A 20789-nucleotide genomic window follows, 5' to 3' on the forward strand; every position below is an offset into this window, starting at 1 on the left:
ACGAGGATCAACGCAAGTGGGAGTATGCTATGCAATCAGAGATGAGTTCACTTATGAAGAATAAGACTTGGGACTTGGTTTCTTTGCCACATGGAAAGAAAGCATTGCCATGTAAATGGGTCTACAAAATGAAGGTCACAGGTGATGATGTGCCTAGGTACAAGGCCCGTTTGGTCGCTAAAGGGTTCAAGCAAGAGAAGGGAGTAGACTTTGATGAGATATTCTCTTCGGTTGTGAAGATGACCACACTTAGATGCATGCTTGGACTAGTGGCATCAGAGGATATGGAGCTTATGCAGATGGATGTTAAGACAGCTTTCTTGCATGGGGATTTGCATGAGGAAATTTACATGGTGTAGCCGGAAGGCTTTGAAAAAAAGAGCAAAGAGCTTTTAGTTTGCAAGCTGAAGAAGAGTCTCTATGGTCTTAAGCAAGCGCCTAGAGAATGGTATCAGAAGTTTGATGTCAGGTACCATTTCATCAGGGAGGTACTTGAGGACAAGCGCATAGAGCTTTTCAAGGTTCATACAGATGATAACCCTGTAGATATGCTGACGAAGAGTCTACCTAGTCAGCGGTTTGAGTATTGTCGTGTATTGATGGGCATTGGATAGTATGCTCACTGGTTGTTCTCCCTTAAAGGCACATTGTCCTTTAAGTGGGAGGTTGTGGGGGTTAAAGGTCACTGTGCCTTTACCCCGGTTATGTATAATACAAACACATATATAAATGAATGAAAAAGAAGATTAGGGTGGTTCTGCACCCACCAAAACTTGTGTGGCTCTCTGTTTCTCTCTCTCCCTCTTCCGTTCTTGCTTCCGTTGAGAGCACTCTCACTCTGGGCTCTCAACCACTAGTCTGATCCTGGGGACTCCATCATCTGCTAGAACTGAGGTGGCCGACTCTAGCTGAGACTCGAGCACTGTGCCAAATGCCTGACCAATGGAAGGGAGGATGGATCGATACTCCTTGGGGAGCCTTGGGAAGCGGAGTGTAGCCGGAAAACGTGGAACATGGTGTGTCGTATACATGTCCTCCACTGTGAACCCATGATACCAAGGACAGAGATAAACAAGATGTGGGCCAAGGAGGATGGGGCTCTGCTCCACAAGTGTCGAGGTAGTGTCGGGGGAGCTCAGCTGGATGAGAAAAACGCTTCTTCCATAGATGGCGACCTCCTGGATGTGGTCTCCCTCTAATGCCAAGCTCGCCTGGATCCACTCTCGCACTTGTCTCCGTGTAGGTGTGAGGCCAACAATTCTACCCACAAGCCCCTTGTCCTGGAGGGATTGAACTGCCTGTTGTACCTATTGCTTGTCAGCTGGGGAAAGAAGAACCTTAACGGCTGTGGGATTCGAGGGTGCTGCCATAGAGCCCCTCTGGCCAGACCAAAGGTCGCCACCAATAAAATGGGTGTTCTAGGTGTGTTTTATAGTCTAGTGAGTCCTAGACATGCCACGTGTCATATTGGGAGTTATCCCATATACACTATGGCTTTCTAGAGTCTAGTGTCACACTATATAGTGTTGTACTTGTCTATTGTCTATTACATCAGTCAACATCAAGCTATCTACATGTGAGTATTTTGGTTATCATTACCTAGCACTTGTTCTTTCATTTTCTTTCCATTATGCTTTCCATATTTCCATTCTGTCCTAGTCAGCTTGGCTTTCTCCTACCACCATGTCTCTTCATATGGTATCAGAGCCATGTTCCTAGCCCTGCTCTCTCTTTCCCTTTCCCTTCCAAGAGGTTGAGGTGAGGGAGGCCAATGAAGCTACTCTAACTCCTCCTCGGAAGGCTGCCCTCTTCTCTCCTTCCTTGAGCTCTCTTCTGCCATGATATGCCACCTCTCTTCTCCTTCCTTCAGCTACAACTTTCTATGACCTGCGGACGATGTGACGCTTCTATCCAGAGCTAGAAGCAAAATCACGGCTTTGTGTCTTCAGCAAAGTTGTAGAGGACCTTGAGTACTACAAATTTTGTTTTTACATCATTGCAATCCAAGTTTTCTGTGAAAAGTTACAGCCCTTGCAAGAAGTGAAAAATTTGTTTCTACGTGTGAATTTTGTTTTGGAGCTCAATGATTTGACAGCCCAAGCATGATGCAACCAGCTCAACGTGGAGCTGTGCATCCTCTTCATCGTTGACCTCTGCTCCAGCCTGCCATTTTCTCCTTTTGCCCGATATTCTATTGGAGCTGCTCCAAGCTTGATGTGAGCTCCAAACACTTCCTGACTTCTCTGATTACTGCCCGATTGTCCTTGGTGGCCGAGCTCCACTTTTGACCGACTCTCCGAGTGCTCGTGACACCTCCAGCCTCTACTTTGATATCGGTGACTCTCCCTTAGCCATTTTGACAGTCACTATGTAAGTGCTCCATCTAGCTACCCCATGGACTTCACCGATACATCTTTTGGGGTATTCCTGCCTAGTGCATCTTCAACATCGTCGTCTCCTCGCAGGGATGTGCACACGTGTGCAATGGCTACTTAGAGGACATCTCTTATCATAAGAGATCTATTTTTTTATTACTATAACTTGATGTATTTTGGGGTCCTCCGCCCTGGGTAGTCCCCCTAAAATAATATGTAGTGAGTGTTTGGTTTTCATTAAGTCTAAAGGTCCTCTGCCTTGGATAGTCCTCCTAAAAAGATGTATTGGTTTTTCTATTTTGGTGTGTGGCTTCCTAACATGTCTTGTTATGAAGCCAAGGGGGGATGTACTGTGGGAGCCATATGTATTGGCTTTGGTAGGTCTCATTATCAGGCTTGGCCGAGTTCTAGGATGGTGGTGTATTCCTAGACCTATGAGCTGGTCATGTAGCCATGCTATCACGTGAGCCTCTGAGCAAGTTGAGTCTCAAGCCATGAGAGTGCTTGGATCAACCTCTGAACACCCTCAAATTTCAGCCTCTGAGTTACATGGGGTGCATAGTTTGATGACCGTCATTGTCATGTTCTGCTCTTGGTTCCATTCCAGTAGTCTCTCACCTTGCCTTCATGAGGGGTGTTGGAATATGAACCCAAAGTGAGTCCAAAATAGGTGTTCTAGGTGTGTTTTATAGTCTAGTGAGTCCTAGACATGCCACGTGTCATATTGGGAGCTATCCCATATACACTATGGCTTTCTAGAGTCTAGTGTCTGATAGAACATACAATGGTATGGTATTGTAGGCTAGACTTGGTCTAAGTTATTCTAGTCTAGGGTTTTCACTTTATGCTTGGGTTTCATATATATCCCAAGTCTTGTACTTCTATTGTTGAACTATTCAGTGGAGCTTTGTGTGTGGACTACACTCTCGTGTTCTTTATCCACTTCGTGTCTCCCCACAGTTCCAACAATTGGTATCAGAGCTTCGCTCCCACATTGCTTCCCGTGCTTCTACCACTCCCAAGTTTCAGTTCTCTCGCGAAGAGTCAATCTGTTGCGAAGAAATCAGTCCAGCCAGCTCGTTTTTGCCTGTAGCAGCTTTCTGGAGGTCTCCTATAGCTAGGCGCCTTCACCAGGGTCACTACTGGAGCTAGGCGACTACAGACTTGCTGTTTTCGGGATCTTTGCAGCCAGACATCCTCAAAATCAGCTCCATTTGCTGATCTACAGCACTTTTTTCCAGTCGTCTATCTTCAGGAGCTCCATTTGGGCTGGGCGACCTCATTTTGGGCACTTTTGCTGCTGATTTTGTCAGTTTCCAGCCCCTACATCAGCTCGAACTGCTTCTTGGAGCATCCTGTGCCTAGACAACTTCAGATCTGGCATTTCCTTGCTGTTTTTCATCAGTTTCCAGCCTCGCATTTCTCCAGGAGGACCATCTGGGCTGGGCGACCTCATTCCTGGTAGTTTTGTTGCTGATTTTGGACTGTTTCAGCTCCCAAAATCTGGTCGACTTCTTTCTAGAGTCATCTTGAAGCTATTTTGGACTGGGAGATCACTTTTCTTGTGATATTTTACACGCAGCAGACAAAAATCAGAATTGGGGCCAAGTTATTGGATGCATATTGAGCCAAAGGTTGGCTAACAGTGAATGCTATTATTGGATGCCTTTTAAGAAAACATTTGCTTCGGATATTATACCTTTGGTTGACGCTTATCGAGCCTTTGTTGGGCTGAAAGTTGAGAATACTTATAGAGCAAATACTATTGCCCATTTTGCCTTGTGATTCCGGAAGGGAATTGTGCTTTGTGACAACACCTTTGGGGCAGATTTGCTATCTATATTTGCATTTTATTTTCAGGTTACTTGTGAAGTGCAATCATGTCTCTTTCTGAGAATTTTGGCACCCTGACTGAAGCGATAAGTTGGATGGATCAAACTATGCCTTGTGGTCTTTTATTCTGAGGAATATTTTGGTTGGAAAAGGCCTTTGGGATATTGTTAGTGGAGTGAAATTAGGCCTGTGATTGCTCCTGGTACTCCTAGCAGTCAAGGTTTTATTGCTAGCTCATCTCATCCTCTTTCTGAGGAGCAAAAGAAGTTTGACCGTCGCAATGCTCGAGCAGTTTCTTTGATTTCCTTGTCAGTGAAGAGGCACATCATGAAGACTATTAAGTGTTGTACTTCTTCTAAGGATACTTGGGACAAGTTGTCCCGTATGCATAATGTTAAGAATATGGCCAGGGTGATTGCACTCAACAATCAGCGTAAGGATCTGAAAATGACTGATGGTCAAGCCATCACAGAGCATGTAGCAAAAATTACAGATTTGTGAGATCAGCTTGCAAATGATGAGGAGACTGAAGAGAAGAGATTGGTCTCTATCACTCTTAATAGTCTTGCTCCTTCATATAGTACATTTACTACATCATTGAGCATCACTCTCAGGGCTGCATCTATTTCTTTTGAAGAATTGGTTGGTTTGTTATTGCAGGAAGAAGAAAGAGCTCATATTTTTTCTCGTGGCTCTCATGGCAGTGAGCAAGCTCTAGCCACTGGGGAGAGGGGAAAATTTCAGAAATATAAGTCTAAAAACAACTAGCCACATGGGGCAAATAATAGTACCAATAATGCCAGATCAAGCAAAGATGCTAAGGTGAAAAAGGGCAGATGCAATTACTGCAAGAAGCCAGGCCATTACATTGTAGAATGTCGGAAACGCATTGCAAATGAGAAGAAGAGGCAAGGCAACTCAAACAGTAATTTTGTGGCTCATATTGAGAATAATGCATCTGGCTCACATGCACACTTTGCTCAGGATGATCAGGATTTTGTATTTGCAGCCACACTCTCTGAGATATCTTCCAGGGGGGATTGTGATTGTGATCATGCTATTGCTCATAGCAATAATGATGATGCCTATTCACTTAATGTGAATGAGAATTAGTATTTGGATAGCGGTGCTTCACAGCATATGACTCCTCATAAGGAGTGGTTCGAGGGCATCAAACCTGTGTATGGGCGGCAGGTTACTTGTGCCAATGATGCTTCTCAAGACATCACAGGAGTGGGACATATTCCCATTAAGCTTGATAATGGCAAAGTCAAGTATATTCGTGATGTTTGGTATGTTCCAGAGTTGCGGAATAATCTTATTTCAGTTCCATCCATAGCTCATGATCAGCACATGCTTGTGGAGTTTCAGGATGATCAATGCTGAATTAAAGATCCTAGAAAGGGATATGCAGTGGTTGCCACTGGCACTTATGATAAGGGTCTTAATAAGTTGGATGCTAGGCCCCATGTGCAGCATGCCTTGGCTGCGTCTAATGCATCTTCATATGATTTATGGCATGCTAGATTTGGTCATGCACATCATAGAGCATTGGCATACTTGCAGAATAATCAAATGGTTGAAGGGATGCCAAAATTGCAGCAACCATCTAGTTCTTTTTGTGAAGGGTGTATTATGGGAAAGTTGCACCATTTGCCTTTCAGAAAGGATGGATCAGTCAGAGCCACACATATACTGCAGCTTGTGCATAGTGATGTATGTGAGGTGAATGTGCGGTCACATCGTGGTGCCAAGTATTATGTGTCTTTTATTGATGATTACTCCAGATTTACATGGATCTTTCTCATGAAAGAGGAATCTCAGGTGTTTCATTGGTTTCAGGAGTTCAAAGCACTTGTTGAGAACCAGACTAATGCCAAGATCAAAACACTCAGGACAGATAGAGGAGGGGAGCACATGTCTCATGCCTATAAGAATTATCTGGCTCATCATGGGATTCATCATTAGAAGAGATGCCCTTACACACCAGCTCAAAATAATGTTGCTGAAAGAAAGAATGGGACTCTCATGGAGATGACCAGATTCATGCTAAGATGCCTAAAGTATTTTGGGGTGAGGCTGTAGTTACAGCCACATACATCCAAAATAGATGTCCAACTAAAGCATTGGTGAATCGGACTCCGTTTGAGGCATTCTATGGATATAAGCCAAAGGTTAGCCACTTCAGAATTTTTGGATCAGTGGCATATGCATTAGTACCAGATCAACACAGATTCAAGCTTGATGATAAGGGAATCAAATGCATATTTGTGGGTTATAGTACTGAAAGCAAGGGCGATAGGCTTTACAATCTTGAAACACGGAAAATTATCATAAGCAAAGATGTTGCTTTCAATGAAAATGATTGCTTTATGCCTAATGATTTACATATGCCCATTAAGGACACTACACCTTTGGATATTGTTCATTTTGAGTTAGAAGATATGCCATCACATGTGTCTAACACACCAAGTTCTTCTTCCACTACATTTGGAGAAATTCCCCATACTGATGAAGGTAGCACTTCTGAAATTTCAGTTCAAAAATCAGTCAAGGAAAATCAACCTATTGTCTATGAAAGGAGGAGGGTAAAATTTGCAGATCAGTCTCAGCCTACTGCAGCTAGTCAGCCCCTTCCTAGATGGGCTCAGGCTACCATTCAGGATGCACAAAATCAGCGTGTGTTGGGGAGAACAAGGTCTAGTACAAGGCAAGCCCAAAATCAGGTCAATTATGCCTTGATGAGCACAGTTATGGAAGCTGAAATTGAACCTCAGTGTTTTGAGGATGCTCAGGGACACCCATTATGGGAAGATGCTATGAAATCTGAAATTCAGTCCATTGAAAAGAATGCCACTTGGGAATTGGTTGATCTCCCTGTTGGGAAGAATGTAGTTGGCACCAAGTGGATTTATAACTTAAAATATCAATCTGATGGCACAGTTGAGAAACATAAAGCCCGTTTAGCTGCCAAGGGGTATAGTCAGGAGGAAGGAATTGACTATGAGGAGACTTTTGCTCCTATAGCCAAGATGACAACCATTCGGACTATCATTTCTCTTGCTGCAAGTTACAGTTGGCCTGTTTATCAAATGGATGTGAAGACGGCCTTCTTGAATGGAGACCTAAAGGAAGAGGTCTATGTGCAGCAGCCCCAAGGTTTTGTGGTTGGTTAAGGGACAGAAATAAAAGGTATGCAAGTTTTGCAAAGCTTTATGTGGGCTGAAACAAGCACCTCTGGCTTGGTACCATAAAATCCATCAGTTCTTGTTATCACAGGGCTTTGTTAGCACTCATACTAAGCCAAATCTCTAGGTGCTTCAAGAAAAATCAGAAATCATCATTCTTATTCTTTATGTGGATGATATCATGCTTACTGGCAGTGATGTGGGGAATATTGCATTAGTAAAATCAGCTTTGTCTCGGTCATTTGATATGACAGACTTGGGTTTACTGCACTATTGTTTGGGCATTGAGTTTTGGCAAACTCAAGATGGTATTTTCATGTCCCAAACTAAGTATGCCAGGAGTATATTACAGAGATTTCACATGGAGAATAGTGTTCGTGACACCTCCAGCCTCTACTTTGATATCGGTGACTCTCCCTTAGCCATTTTGACAGTCACTATGTAAGTGCTCCATCTAGCTACCCCATGGACTTCACCGATACATCTTTTGGGGTATTCCTGCCTAGTGCTTCTTCAACATCGTCATCGTCTGTATTTTGGGGTCCTCCGCCCTGGGTAGTCCCCCTAAAATGATAAAAGGAAAAAACGCCACCCGCCGTCGCATGTTTTCGCCCTTCTGCCTGCTGCTCTCCCCCCCGATTTCTTGCCCACCTGGTCCTCTCCCGAGTCTCGAGTCCTAGCCCTACGAGTGGCTGCTCTTTTGGACACCCGGCTTTGGTCACTGGTGAGCACATTTCCTTTCTCTATGCTTCTCTTGCCTGAAACATCTTGCTGGTTTTTGGCTGCAACCATTGATTCTTGGCTTTTCCCTTTGAAATTTGATCTATTGCAGCTTGTACAAGTGTTCTTTTTGCTCATGGATATGGCTTCACAAAGCATTGTCCCTCAGCAAGAGGAGTTCACCCAATCGGATTATTGGTGGAGCCAAGTTGATTTGGTAGGCAAGTATGACTCCAAGAAAGGACGAGCTCGCAAGTTTAGATGCAGATGGTGTGGATTGGAGCGAGGAGGGAACCCTGATAGGGTCAAATGTCATCTTCTTGGCATTAAGGATGGGGGGATTGGGCTATGCTCCGTAATCTCACCACAAGAGAAAGAAAGGTTGCAAAGAGAGCTTGAAGTATTGCCCACTACAAAAAGGGCAAAGACAATGGCTTCCATTGGTGTAGGAGCTTCTTCAGGTGCTCATGCAGCACGTGTTTAGCAGGCCACTGCATTTCGGAGTCCTCTTCCCTCTGCTACTACGGCTTCTTCTTCTGCGAGTGCACATGGAGCTCTTGCTAATATTCCTGCTACATCTCGGTCTACTTCACATAGGTAGGGCAGTCTTTACCCATCATGGCATCCGCAAAGGAAGGCACAAGTAGATGCAGCTGTGGCCCGATTTTTTTACTCCAATGGGATTAGCTTCAATGTTGCTAGATCACCCTACTTCAAAGAGATGGTGTCAGAAATCAAAACATTTGGATCCACATATACCCCTCCCACATTTGATGCTTTGAGGGGCAAGCTTTTAGAGGATGAGGTGGTGGCAATTAAGCAAGCTATTGAACCTGTGAAAGAGAAATGGGTAAAGTATGGGGTAAGTTTGGTTGCAGATGGATGGAGTGATGTGCGAAGTCACTCACTAGAGGGTATCCTTGCATATTGTAGGGAATCTGCACTCTACATACACTCCATAGAGTGTGGAGTGCAACAAAAAACAGCACCTGTATTGATGCAAATGTGGGCAGATGCAGTGGAATATGTGGGGCCGTCTAATGTTTTGCAACTTGTTTCAGATGGGGAAAATACCAATAAGGCAGCCGGTGCATTATTGGAGCAAAAGTATCCTCATATCTAGTGGAGTGCTTGTGTAGCACATTGCTTGAATAATTTATTGAAAGACATTGGCAAATTGGATTGGGTCAAGAATGTTATTGACAATGGAAAAGAGGTGGTTAACTTCATCACACGACATAATTTTTCTCTTGCTTTGTACCGTAAATTTGCCAACAAGGAGCTTTTGAAGTATGCAGAGACAAGATTTGCATACAACTTTTTGATGCTTCGCAGGCTCCTTGAAATGAGACCTACACTGAAACAAGTTGTGGCAAGCCCAGAGTGGGATGCATGGCCCACTTCTAGGCAGGCTCTTGGAATTTATTGTTATGACTTGTGCATAGGCAGTGATGAATTTTGGGCTGATGCATCTCACATTGTTGATCTATGTGTGCCTATTGTGAAGTTGCTTAACCAAGTTGATGGAGATATGCCTTTTCTTGGTAAGGTGTATGAGGGGATGGATTGGATGATTGAGAATATCAGAGAAATAGAAAAGGATCCCCAAAGGTTGAGAGAATTGGAAGAGTTGGCTGTGAGCAGATGGAATCAATATTACTCTCCCATGCATGCAGCTGCCTTTGTGTTGGACCCGGAGTTTCAACACAAGGCAAGTGCACAACAGAGTGATGCAGAGGTTGTTCGTGGTTGGAACCTCACTCTTCAAAAGATGGTGCCAACTCCTGATGGACGGTGGAGGATAAAAGACCAGCTTGCCAATTATCGCAATAAGGAAGGCATGTATGGATGGCCAGATGCACAGCATGATAGGTAATATTAACTCATTTTAATTTTCAGATTTTAGGAACTTGTAATTTGTTATTTAATACAAAATTAGAAATCTGAAATTTATGAGTTTTGGAATTTCAGATTTCGAGTTGGGGCTGTTACATGTTGGGAGGATTATGGAGCTGATTCCCCCGAGCTGCAAAAGCTTGCCATCTGCATTCTAAGCCAAGCTTGCACCTCCTCTTCTTGTGAGCATTTGTGGAGTACCTTTGCCCATATCCACACAAAGAAGAGAAATCGTCTGTGAACGCAACGGGCCAATGATCTTGTCTTTGTTAATGCAAACTTGCGTTCGCTTAACAAGATGAGACACGAGTATACGCATGACAAATATATTGGATTTCATAGCCCAGATGATGCCCACTCACCTCATGATGATGATTTGTTAGTAGAGGAGAATGATGAGGAGGAGGAGGAGGAGGCAGAGGTTGAGTCTCAGGATGAGGATGAGGATGAGCTTATTATTTGATCATATATGATATGATCCTTGATGTAGCCTTTTTTGGGTTTCAGGCTTTCAGCTTTCTTTTTGTTACTATGACATTTGGGCTTTGAAAGCTGAATTACAATTTATGAATCATGATTGGTCTCTTAAATATCATGAATCATGAATCATTTTTCCATTTTGTAACTTGTTATAGGATTTATAAATTACCCCACCTTGCGTAATTGAAATTTGCATTGTGTGATTGGTAACTGGTTGAACAATGAAACTTGAATCTCCAAAGTTCAAAGTTACAATCAATATTAATGGTACTAGGTAGAGCTATAGCTTATTGTGCACTTTTTTTGAAGGTAGAGCACTCTAAATGTGTGTATGCATTACTCTAAACCCCCTTTTGTAAACCCCCTTGATGACGTGGCGTTCCCCCGTTTCACCCCCTCTCAAAAATCCCGAAACATTTCCGTTTCCGTTTTCGTTTTCGTTTCCCCGTTTCCCGTAACTCTGATTCCTAGACCTATGAGTTGGTCATGTAGCCATGCTATAACATGAGCCTCTGAGCATGTTGAGTCTCAAGCCATGAGAGTGCTTGGATCAACCTCTAAACACCCTCAGATTTCAGCCTCTGAGTTACATGGGGTGCACAGTTTGATGACCGTCATTGTCATGTTCTGCTCTTGGTTCCATTCCAGTAGTCTCTCACCTTGCCTTCATGGGGGGGTGTTGAAATATGAAGCCAAAGTGAGTCCAAAATAGGTGTTTTAGGTGTGTTTTATAGTCTAGTGAGTCCTAGACATGCCACGTGTCATTTTGGGAGCTATCCCATATACACTATGGCTTTCTAGAGTCTAGTGTCTGATAGAACATACAATGGTATGGTATTGTAGGCTAGACTTAGTCTAAGTTATTCTAGTCTAGGGTTTTCACTTTATACTTGGGTTTCATATATATCCCAAGTCTTGTACTCCTATTGTTGAACTATTCAGTGGAGCTTTGTGTGTGGACTACACTCTCATGTTCTTTATCCACTTCGTGTCTCCCCACAGTTCCAACAATTGGTATCACAGCTTGGCTCCCGCATTGCTTCCCGTGCTTCTACCACTCCCGGGTTTCAATTCTCTCACGAAGAGTCAATTCTGTTGCGAAGAAATCAGTCCAGCCAGCTCGTTTTTGCCTGTAGCAGCTTTCTGGAGGTCCCCTATAGCTGGGTGCCTTCACCAGGGTCACTACTGGACCTAGGTGACTACAGACTTGCTGTTTTCATGATCTTTCGCAGCCAGACATCCTCAAAATCAGCTCCATTTGCTGATTTACAGCACTTTTTTCCAGTCGCCTATCTTCAAGAGCTCCATTTGGGCTGGGCGACCTCATTCTGGGCACTTTTGCTGCTGATTTTGTCAGTTTCCAGCCCCTACATCAGCTCGAACTGCTTCTTGGAGCATCCTGTGCCTGGACAACTTCAGATCTGGCATTTCCTTGCTGTTTTTCATCAGTTTCCAGCCTATTTTCAGTTCGTATTTCTCCAGGAGGACCATCTGGGCTGGGCGACCTCATTCCTGGTAGTTTTGTTGCTGATTTTGGACTGTTTCAGCTCCCAAAATCTGGTCGACTTCTTTCTAGAGTCATCTTGAAGCTATTTTGGACTGGGAGATCACTTTTCTTGTGATATTTTACACGCAGCAGACAAAAATCAGAATTGGGGCCAAGTTATTGGATGCATATTGAGCCAAAGGTTGGCTAACAGTGAATGCTATTATTGGATGCCTTTTAAGCAAACATTTGCTTCGGATATTATACCTTTGGTTGATGCTTATCGAGCCTTTGTTGGGCTGAAAGTTGAGAATACTTATAGAGCAAATACTATTGCCCATTTTGCCTTGTGATTCCGGAAGGGAATTGTGCTTTGTGACAACACCTTTGGGGCAGATTTGCTATCTATATTTGCATTTTATTTTCAGGTTACTTGTGAAGTGCAATCATGTCTCTTTCTGAGAATTTTGGCACCCTGACTGAAGCGGATAAGTTGGATGGATCAAACTATGCCTTGTAGTCTTTTATTCTGAGGAATATTTTGGTTGGAAAAGGCCTTTGGGATATTGTTAGTGGAGTGAAATTAGGCCTGTGACTGCTCCTGGTACTCCTAGCAGTCAAGGTTTTATTGCTAGCTCATCTCATCCTCTTTCTGAGGAGCAAAAGAAGTTTGATTGTTGCAATGCTGAAGCACTTTTTTTGATTTCCTTGTCAGTGAAGAGGCACATCATGAAGACTATTAAGTCTTGTACTTGTTCTAAGGATGCTTGGGACAAGTTGTCACGTATGCATAATGTTAAGAATATGGCTAGGGTGGTTGCACTCAACAATCAGCTTTAGGATCCAAAAATGACTGATGGTCAAACCATCACAGAGCATGTAGCAAAAATTACAGATTTGCGAGATCAGCTTGCAAATGTTGATGAGGAGATTGAAGAGAAGAGATTGGTCTCTATCACTGCGGGGCAGAGCGGCGGCCTAGGCGGAGGAGAAGCGAGGTGGAGCAGTAGCCAGGGCGGAGGCGGGGGTGAGGCGACGAGGAGGCGGAGGGGAGGTCGAGCTGCGATGGTGATGGCAGGCAACGGGAGCATTCAGGTCTGGGCGTGAGCAGCCCCAACCGCTTACATGTTTTCAAAATGTTAATCCCTAGTTAAAACACGGGTTTGAGAATCTCTCTTCCACGTTTTATGGAGCACGATATATTTACTTTTAATTTTTTCAAGACAAAGACTTCTATTAGGTATGACAAAAGCCCGCGAGAGATAGCTCAGAGCAGAAATGCAACATGCATGGCATGAACTTTTTAAAAAAAAACGGGACGGGTCAACAGGAAATCTCAGTACAAACTCGAAAAAACCAAGGAAGAGGCTAAACATGCCACCTCAGTTCTGCTATAGACTACGAGAAGAATCTGGTATCAATGTTACAAGGCAGGTGCAAGGCCCTTGCATCTGCACAGTGGAGAAGAGAGTTTTCAGATGAGAAAGATCAGCTTATCGTGGCCATCATCTCAATCATTGAACCAGAAAAATATTATGACAGATAATTAAAGGCATGCATAAGCCCCAAGAGGCAAATCATGACAGCAAGCGAAAGGCCAATGCCAACCTTGTGCGAAGCAAGGTCATTAAGAGAAAGTATGCAAGAAGAATTGGTATGACGTTGAGGAAAGACGACATGGTCTGTTTCAATGATTAAGAACTTAAAACAGCTGTTCGGTTGCCGCCGCACTTGTGAGGAGAAATATGCATGTGTTTCATTGTAACAGCTGAGTAATGGTTACTTTGTGTCTCCGCCGTTCTTATCCCCCTACTTCATTGATAAGCAGGGTGATTGACTTTAACTCATTCGGAAGCAATGCGTCCAACAAAGGTTTTCATCACCTTAATTCAGCTTCCCGCATCTTCACCTCTTGCTCTCTCCACGAACGCTCTTCTTTTCGATACTCCAAGTCTTCTCCCCTCCAACATTTGTCTTCAGCCCTCCACTGACGATCCTCTTCCCGCCAGAACTTCGACATGCTGGTATCAAAAGCTGTAAGAACGACCTGAGCCATGTCCAAGGCTGAGGAACCCATCTCGAGCACGGCTGAAATCAAAGCAGATTGCTGCCGCGCAATGGCTTCACTCCCTCCAGGCACCTAACTTTTATGCGCAGGGATTTCAAAGCTGCGGTTCTTCCCAGATCACGCATGTGGGTGGCAAACACATCTGTCTGCAACTTTGTATGGAATCTACGTACATCACCAACCACCTTAAGCTGGTTGTTTCGGTTGTAGACGTAGTTTAACCTGCTTTGATCGTATTGGTGGACTATGGAGAATCTATAGAAATTGACAAGCACCTTCAGCCGATTGTTTCCATGACGAAGCCAGTTTCTGAAGATTTCTTTTACTGCGACGTTGATCAATAACAACGACAACCACTATCTTCATCATACGGAATAAGCCAGCCTTAGCCACGCGATCGTCATAGTGATTAATGTGTGGATTCCAAAAGGTGCAAAGTCGAAAGCATGCAAAGAGTGTTTAAAGAAGAAGCGTGACAAATTGTAGTACAAGAGATGGTGACACATACTTTGATTACGTTGAAGAGAAGAAGAAAGAACTTTTATACTATGGACGAGTATAACAGATGGGGACACATACTGCAATTAACTTGAAGAGATGAAATAACTTTTGAGCTATGGACATGTCAAAGCTTAAACTTGTTTAGGATAAAATCTAAGTGACACTTACTTCAAATAACTTTTAAACAAGAAGTGCTACAAAGTGTAGTGTAAGAGATGTTATTTTTTGAAGAGAGAAAAACCTTTTAAACTAACTTAACTTGAAGGGAAGAAAGAACTTAAAAAAAAAAAGTGTGAAAGTTTAGTATAACGGATGGTGACACAATCAAGCTTTGACATGTCCATAGTTTTAAAGGGTTTGTCTTCTCTTGAAGTTAAGCGTAGACACATACTACACCTAACTTCAAAGCTTCTTTAGGATAAGATCACAATTTCAATTTTATAATGCTTGTCCCAAAAAGTCTATTACTTGGGGATAAATGTTAAGAGTGCTTCAATCAACATCCCATTTGTTAGCAATACAAAAAAACACAAATGTTCTAATACAAGGCTCGGGGGGTCACTCAATAATATATGTGACTATCACATGTCAACATAATGGCATATTTAATTTCATTTTTCTCACATTTTCATAGATAGAAGGGTGTTGTAAAAGGAGTTTGGGAAAAAAAATACAGATTGAATAGGAAAAGGGTGCATTTTATTAATGAAAAATTCACAAATAAGATGTTTTATAAATAGGCCTTGAATGCATGTGATATGTATGGTTTATACATAGTGGTCCCCTCGAGATACAACGCGTGTTTCTTAATCCGAGCCTTTACACAAAGCCTTTTGCTCCCTTTCTTGCATGCTAGAAGTAAACCAATATACTTTGAAAAAGACCTAATTGTTGAGATTAACACCAAATATAAGTCTATACCAACCATTATTTGTTTTTGAGATGTTGATGAAGGTTAACATACAAATTGGGCAAAAAAGTTATTTGATCTCTTCCTCCTTAAACAATGAATTCCCTGAGTATGCTTGGCCTCTATGGTTATATTGGGACATGTTTTATTCTCAGGAAGGCTAAGTAATGAAAGGGCCTAATGAGGAGATAGACTCTCTAGACTATATTAACGAGTATTTACTCCTCTTAATCTTTTAATAGCACTGATCATTTAGATTATTGATGGCTTCCTCAATTGAACCATATATTAAACGAGTTTTTACTCCTCTTATATTTTTAATACACTGACTATATAGGTGCATGTGAGGCTATATGACTTAGAAGACTATTGTCAAAAACATATTACTTTGATGAATCAAAGCCAACAACAATATACTATGATAATCAATCAGCTCAAGAATTATCCAAGAATCTTGTATATCACTCCAGGACCAAGCACATTGATGTCAGAGAGCAATTCATCAGAGAAAGAGTATTACTTGGCGACATCACACTGCAGCATTGTGATAGCAAAGAGAATGTTGCTGACATCTTTACCAAACCACTTGGCAAAGAGCTTTCCAAGAAGCACTGACAAGATCTTAGTTTGATGCAAAGGAAGGAAATTCCCATTTATAAAGGGGTGTCATGGAATGTAATGCTAAGTCCTTCTTCGATTCTTCAGAATAATCATCTTGAGGGAAGGCCTACTTCATGATGTTGATCTTGAGGGAAGGTGTTAAGAAACCATCTCAACATCATGTGTTCAATATTGTACATAGCACTAACTCATCGAGTGCTATAAAGGTAAGGGTTAGAAAACCTAACCCTAACCCTAATGGGGTTTGTATATATTCTATGTTTTCAACTAAATCTAGTGTACATTTAGGCATTTGAGGTGTGCTCTCTACCTGTTCCCTCTCTCCTCATATCCACTCTTCTCCTCTCCTCTCTCCATATTTGTTCAAATCCTTGCCTTGCTTGCTTGCTTTGTTGTTTTCTTGCTTTCTTTGTCTTGTTTGTTTGCTTATATGCTTGCTTGCTCTATCCCCTCCTTATATGCTTGCTTTGTCTTGTTTGGCTGCTTGCTTCATCTATCCCTTTCCTCTTTCCCTTTCCCTTTCCCTTTCCCCTTTCCCCTTTCCCTTTCCCTTTCCCCCTTCCCCTTTCCCCTTTCCCTTTCCCTTTCCATCTTTCCCTTTTGCCTACATTCCATCCCTTTCACTCTCTCTGCTACTCTTTCCCATATACTCTTTCCTTTCCTATTTCCTATTTCCGTTCGCTAAATACCATCCCTTTTTTCCTCTATCCTCCTTTCCTTTCCCCATACTCTTTCCCTTTTCCTCATTCCCTTTTCCCATGTAACTCTTGGACAGAGGAGATCATAAGCATGATTGGAGTTAAACAAGGTTTCCTTGCATCAATGACCTTGTTTGGCCTATGCATTTATGAGATTGAGTCCTTCATCACAACATTATGAGAAGTAGGATCATCTATAATTAGTTTCCTAATCCCAATTCTACACCTTCTAAACATTTTCTTGTATGATCATACTCTACCTCTAGTGCAATAGATGAGGTCAAGGCCATCCATGATAATGTGCATCAACTAGATGTTGTGGTGCCAAAGTCCCCAACTCTATGAAGATATGTGACTATCCAAAAGGATGCATCAAGTTGTAGAGGGATAAACCAAAACTTAGTAAACATAATATCATGTTGGGTTCATGGCTTACTATGGATCATCCAATAATAAAGTAGAACCTATAGTCTCTTGATGACAAGGGTTTAGTATGTCTCGTATGGATTTGTCCCTTAAAAGGGACTATTGTGCATCTTAGTCAGATGGCTAAGAGAATTAAAAATAAGTGACATGTGAGTGGGGTCTTGGAAATGGGATTGAAAACATTGATGCATGAGCTTGGCAAGTGTGATATACCCTCTACTCAAATGGACTGACATGGTTGGTCTCATCATGAAAATAAAAAACCCCCAAGTAGGATACAACAATTACAATCAAAGTGCAGATGCTTAAGACGTGTTGAAGATCATGATTTGGTTTTGCCATGGTTGACATTTAGATCATGTATCTCGTACAAATTTTAGGGGGCATCCAAGTGTTGCTAGAGACCCCTCAATTGATGAGGAGATTAGAACTAAATCTGTGTATAATGGGAGTTCATACAGACAAACTGCCACATTTCAAGACAGCCTTTGGTCATCTATTGCACTAGCGGTAGAGTATGCTCAAACAAGAAAATGTTTAGATGGCATGGGAGTTCATATGGACAAACTGCCACATTTCAATATAGCCTTGAGGCTTTATCTACTTTGCTCTTCTATCATGGAATGATCATCCAAGTCATCAGAGGATATGAAGCTTGTTTAGAGATCACTACCTATAGATTTGGAGGTGGGTGTTATCAAATCATAGTGCTTTACTTAAATCCATCTTCCACATCCATTGAGGATCTCAGTTGGCTAGTTTTGAGTATCTTCTCATTAGCCTATGTATTAAGATAGGATGGGCAAAGGGCACTCTATGTGAGACAAACACACCTCAAAGGGAAACCAATGCTTGGCTCTCCAATGCTAAAAAATGCCAAAGAAAAATCCATCAAAATCTTGTTCATTGTGCCACCCATGCCTTTTTGTTGTGGTATTTTGACATCATTGTTGTGTAGCTCATGCACCTCAACTCTAAGAATGCATGCCTCAACTCTAAGAAAGCTAGTCAAAACTCTATAGAAAGGTAATTCATCATGTTACCATACCTTGTTGTTGTAGATCGACATTAGAAAGCTTAGAAATTCTATTGCATCTCAGCATTGCAATAGCACTTATCCCTAAAATAGCAAGGAAACTCGTTGCTCATGCTATAGACTTATAAAGGTAATTTTCTATATTATGCTTTGAGTGTAAAAAATAATTGGAGTGGGTTTAAGGAATAGTAAATAAATGGTTATGTAAGGCAAAAAAACTTAGTGTATTTAGGTGTGTGAACGTAAAGGAGGAGGAGGGAGGAAATTAAGGATTAGATTCTAGAGCAATAAATGTAATTTTAAGATTTAGAGCTTAAGGGAAGGAGAATTTATAAGAAAGAGGAGCTCAAAGGAATTTCAAGTATTTAAAGAAATATTTTTCAGAAATTTAAAGAAGAAAAAATTTAAAGAAAGAATTTTAAAGAAGGGAAAATTAGAAAAATTGGGAAGAATTAGGGAAAATAGAAAGGATTTGAAGGAATTAGGAAAAAAACAAAGCAATATGGAGAAATAGAGAACAATTAGGGGGAAATAGGAAATTAGGATAAGAATTAAAGAAAAAAGGGGGGATATTGGGAGAATAGGACAAAGAAAAGGAAAAATCTAGAAGAAATTAGAGCAAAAAAGAAAAACATAGGAAGAAATAGGGAGCAATTAGCGAAAAATAGGAAATTAGGATCAAATAAAAGGAATTAGGGGAAAAAGGGGGGAAAAGAGGAAAAGCAAATTGGGAGAGAGAGGAAAAATAGGAAGAGGAGAAGTTTGAGAGAATTGAACTTAGGAAATTTAGGAAAAGAAGAGAGGAGTGACTAGTGAGAGGAGAAAATAGGGAAATTGGAAGGACTAAGGGGAAGTTTAGAAAGACAAAGAGAGAGAGAGAGAGAGAGAGAGAGAGAGAGAGAGAGAGAGAGAGAGAGAGAGAGAGAGAGAGAGAGAGAGAGAGAGAGAGAGAGGAAACATAGAGAAATATATAAAAAGGAATTAGAAAAAATAGGGAGATTAAATAATAAGAAAAATAGGGAAATTTTAGGAAGATTTTAGAAAAATAGCAAAACATTAGGAGAAAAATAATGACCCATTCCATATTTTGCACCTTCACGTATGTAACGATGAACATAGGGTGAAAATGGGCCTTTTGACCTCCTCGTGTCTACATCCTATGTACGATGGGACTCAAACTTTGCAAGAGCATGGAGACCATAGGTTTTAAGACTTGTGCAAAGTTTGAGACCAATCCAACACATGGACATGCAAATTCAAATGACCCATTCCATATTTCGCACCTTCATGTATGTAATGAGGTGCATAGGGTGAAAATGGGCCCTTTGACCTCCCCATGCCCACATCCGGTGTTGGATGGGACTCAAACTTTGCAAGAGCATGGAGACCATAGGGTTTAGGACCTGTGCAAAGTTTGAGACCAATCCAACACATGGACATGCAAATTCAAATGACCCATTCCATATTTTGCACCTTCACGTATGTAACGAGGTACATAGGATAAAAATGGGCCCTCTGACCTCCCCGTGCCCACATCGTGTGTCAGATGGGACTCAAACTTTGCAAGAGCATAGAGATGATAGGTTTTAAAACTTGTGCAAAGTTTGAGCCCAATCCGACACCTGGACATGCAAATCCTAATGACCCATTTCATAATTTGCACCTTCACGTATGTAACAAGGTGCATAGGTTGAAGATGGTTCCTTTGACCTCCCCGTGCCCACATCCGGTGTCAGATGGGACTCAAAATTTGCAAGAGCATGGAGACCATAGCATTTAGAACTTGGGCAAAGTTTGAGACCAAACTGACACATGGACATGCAAATCCTAATGACTCATTCCATATTTTGCACCTTCACATATGTAACGAGGTGCATAGGTTGAAAATGGACCCTTTGACCTCCCCATGCCCACATCCTATGTACGATGGGACTCAAACTTTGCAAGAGCATGGAGATAATAGGGTTTAGGACCTGTGCAAATTTTGAGTCCATACTGACACATGGACATGGAAATCCTAATGATCCATTCCATATTTTGCACCTTCACATATGTAACGAGGTGCATAGGGTGAAAATGGGCCCTTTGACCTCTTCGTGCCCACATCCTATGTATGATGGGATTCAAACTTTGCAAGAGCATGGAGACCATAGGGTTTAGGACCTGTGCAAAGTTTGAGTCCAAACCGACACATGGACATGCAAATCCTAGTGACCCATTCCATATTTTGCACGTTCACGTATGTAACGAGGTGCATAGGGTGAAAATGGGCCCTCTGATCTCCCCGCTCCCACATCATGTGTCGGATGGGACTCAAACTTTGCAAGAGCATGGAGACCATAGGGTTTAAGACCTGTGCAAAATTTGAGCCCAATCCGACACATGGACATGCAAATCCTATATACAATTTATTAATCCTCTATTGCACGGTACGTGTACAATAACCATTTAAATCACCAAAACACAATATGCCATTGGAACATAACTAATAATAAACACTTGTGCATGATAGAACAAGGAATGAAATGAAGGAGGCAATGCAGATCATGAA

At 42.0% G+C, this 20789-nt stretch overlaps 1 protein-coding gene across 1 annotated transcript in view; it reads right to left on the minus strand.

Moving 5' to 3' along the window:
* LOC147885642 (uncharacterized) overlaps window positions 1–14354 on the minus strand; it is a 155052-nt gene extending 140698 nt beyond the window's left edge. The window contains exon 1 of the mRNA XM_087396917.1: window positions 13862–14354. Coding sequence (XP_087253043.1) covers window positions 13862–14055 — 194 coding nt within the window. The 5' untranslated portion in view covers window positions 14056–14354. The remainder of the gene's footprint in view (window positions 1–13861) is intronic.
* Between the last annotated feature and the right edge of the window lie 6435 nt (window positions 14355–20789).

This window comes from Dipteris shenzhenensis, chromosome 25 (assembly GCF_047967505.1).
Source record: "Dipteris shenzhenensis isolate YYH24624 ecotype China chromosome 25, Dip_SZ_1.0, whole genome shotgun sequence".
Taxonomy (NCBI): Eukaryota; Viridiplantae; Streptophyta; class Polypodiopsida; order Gleicheniales; family Dipteridaceae; genus Dipteris; species Dipteris shenzhenensis.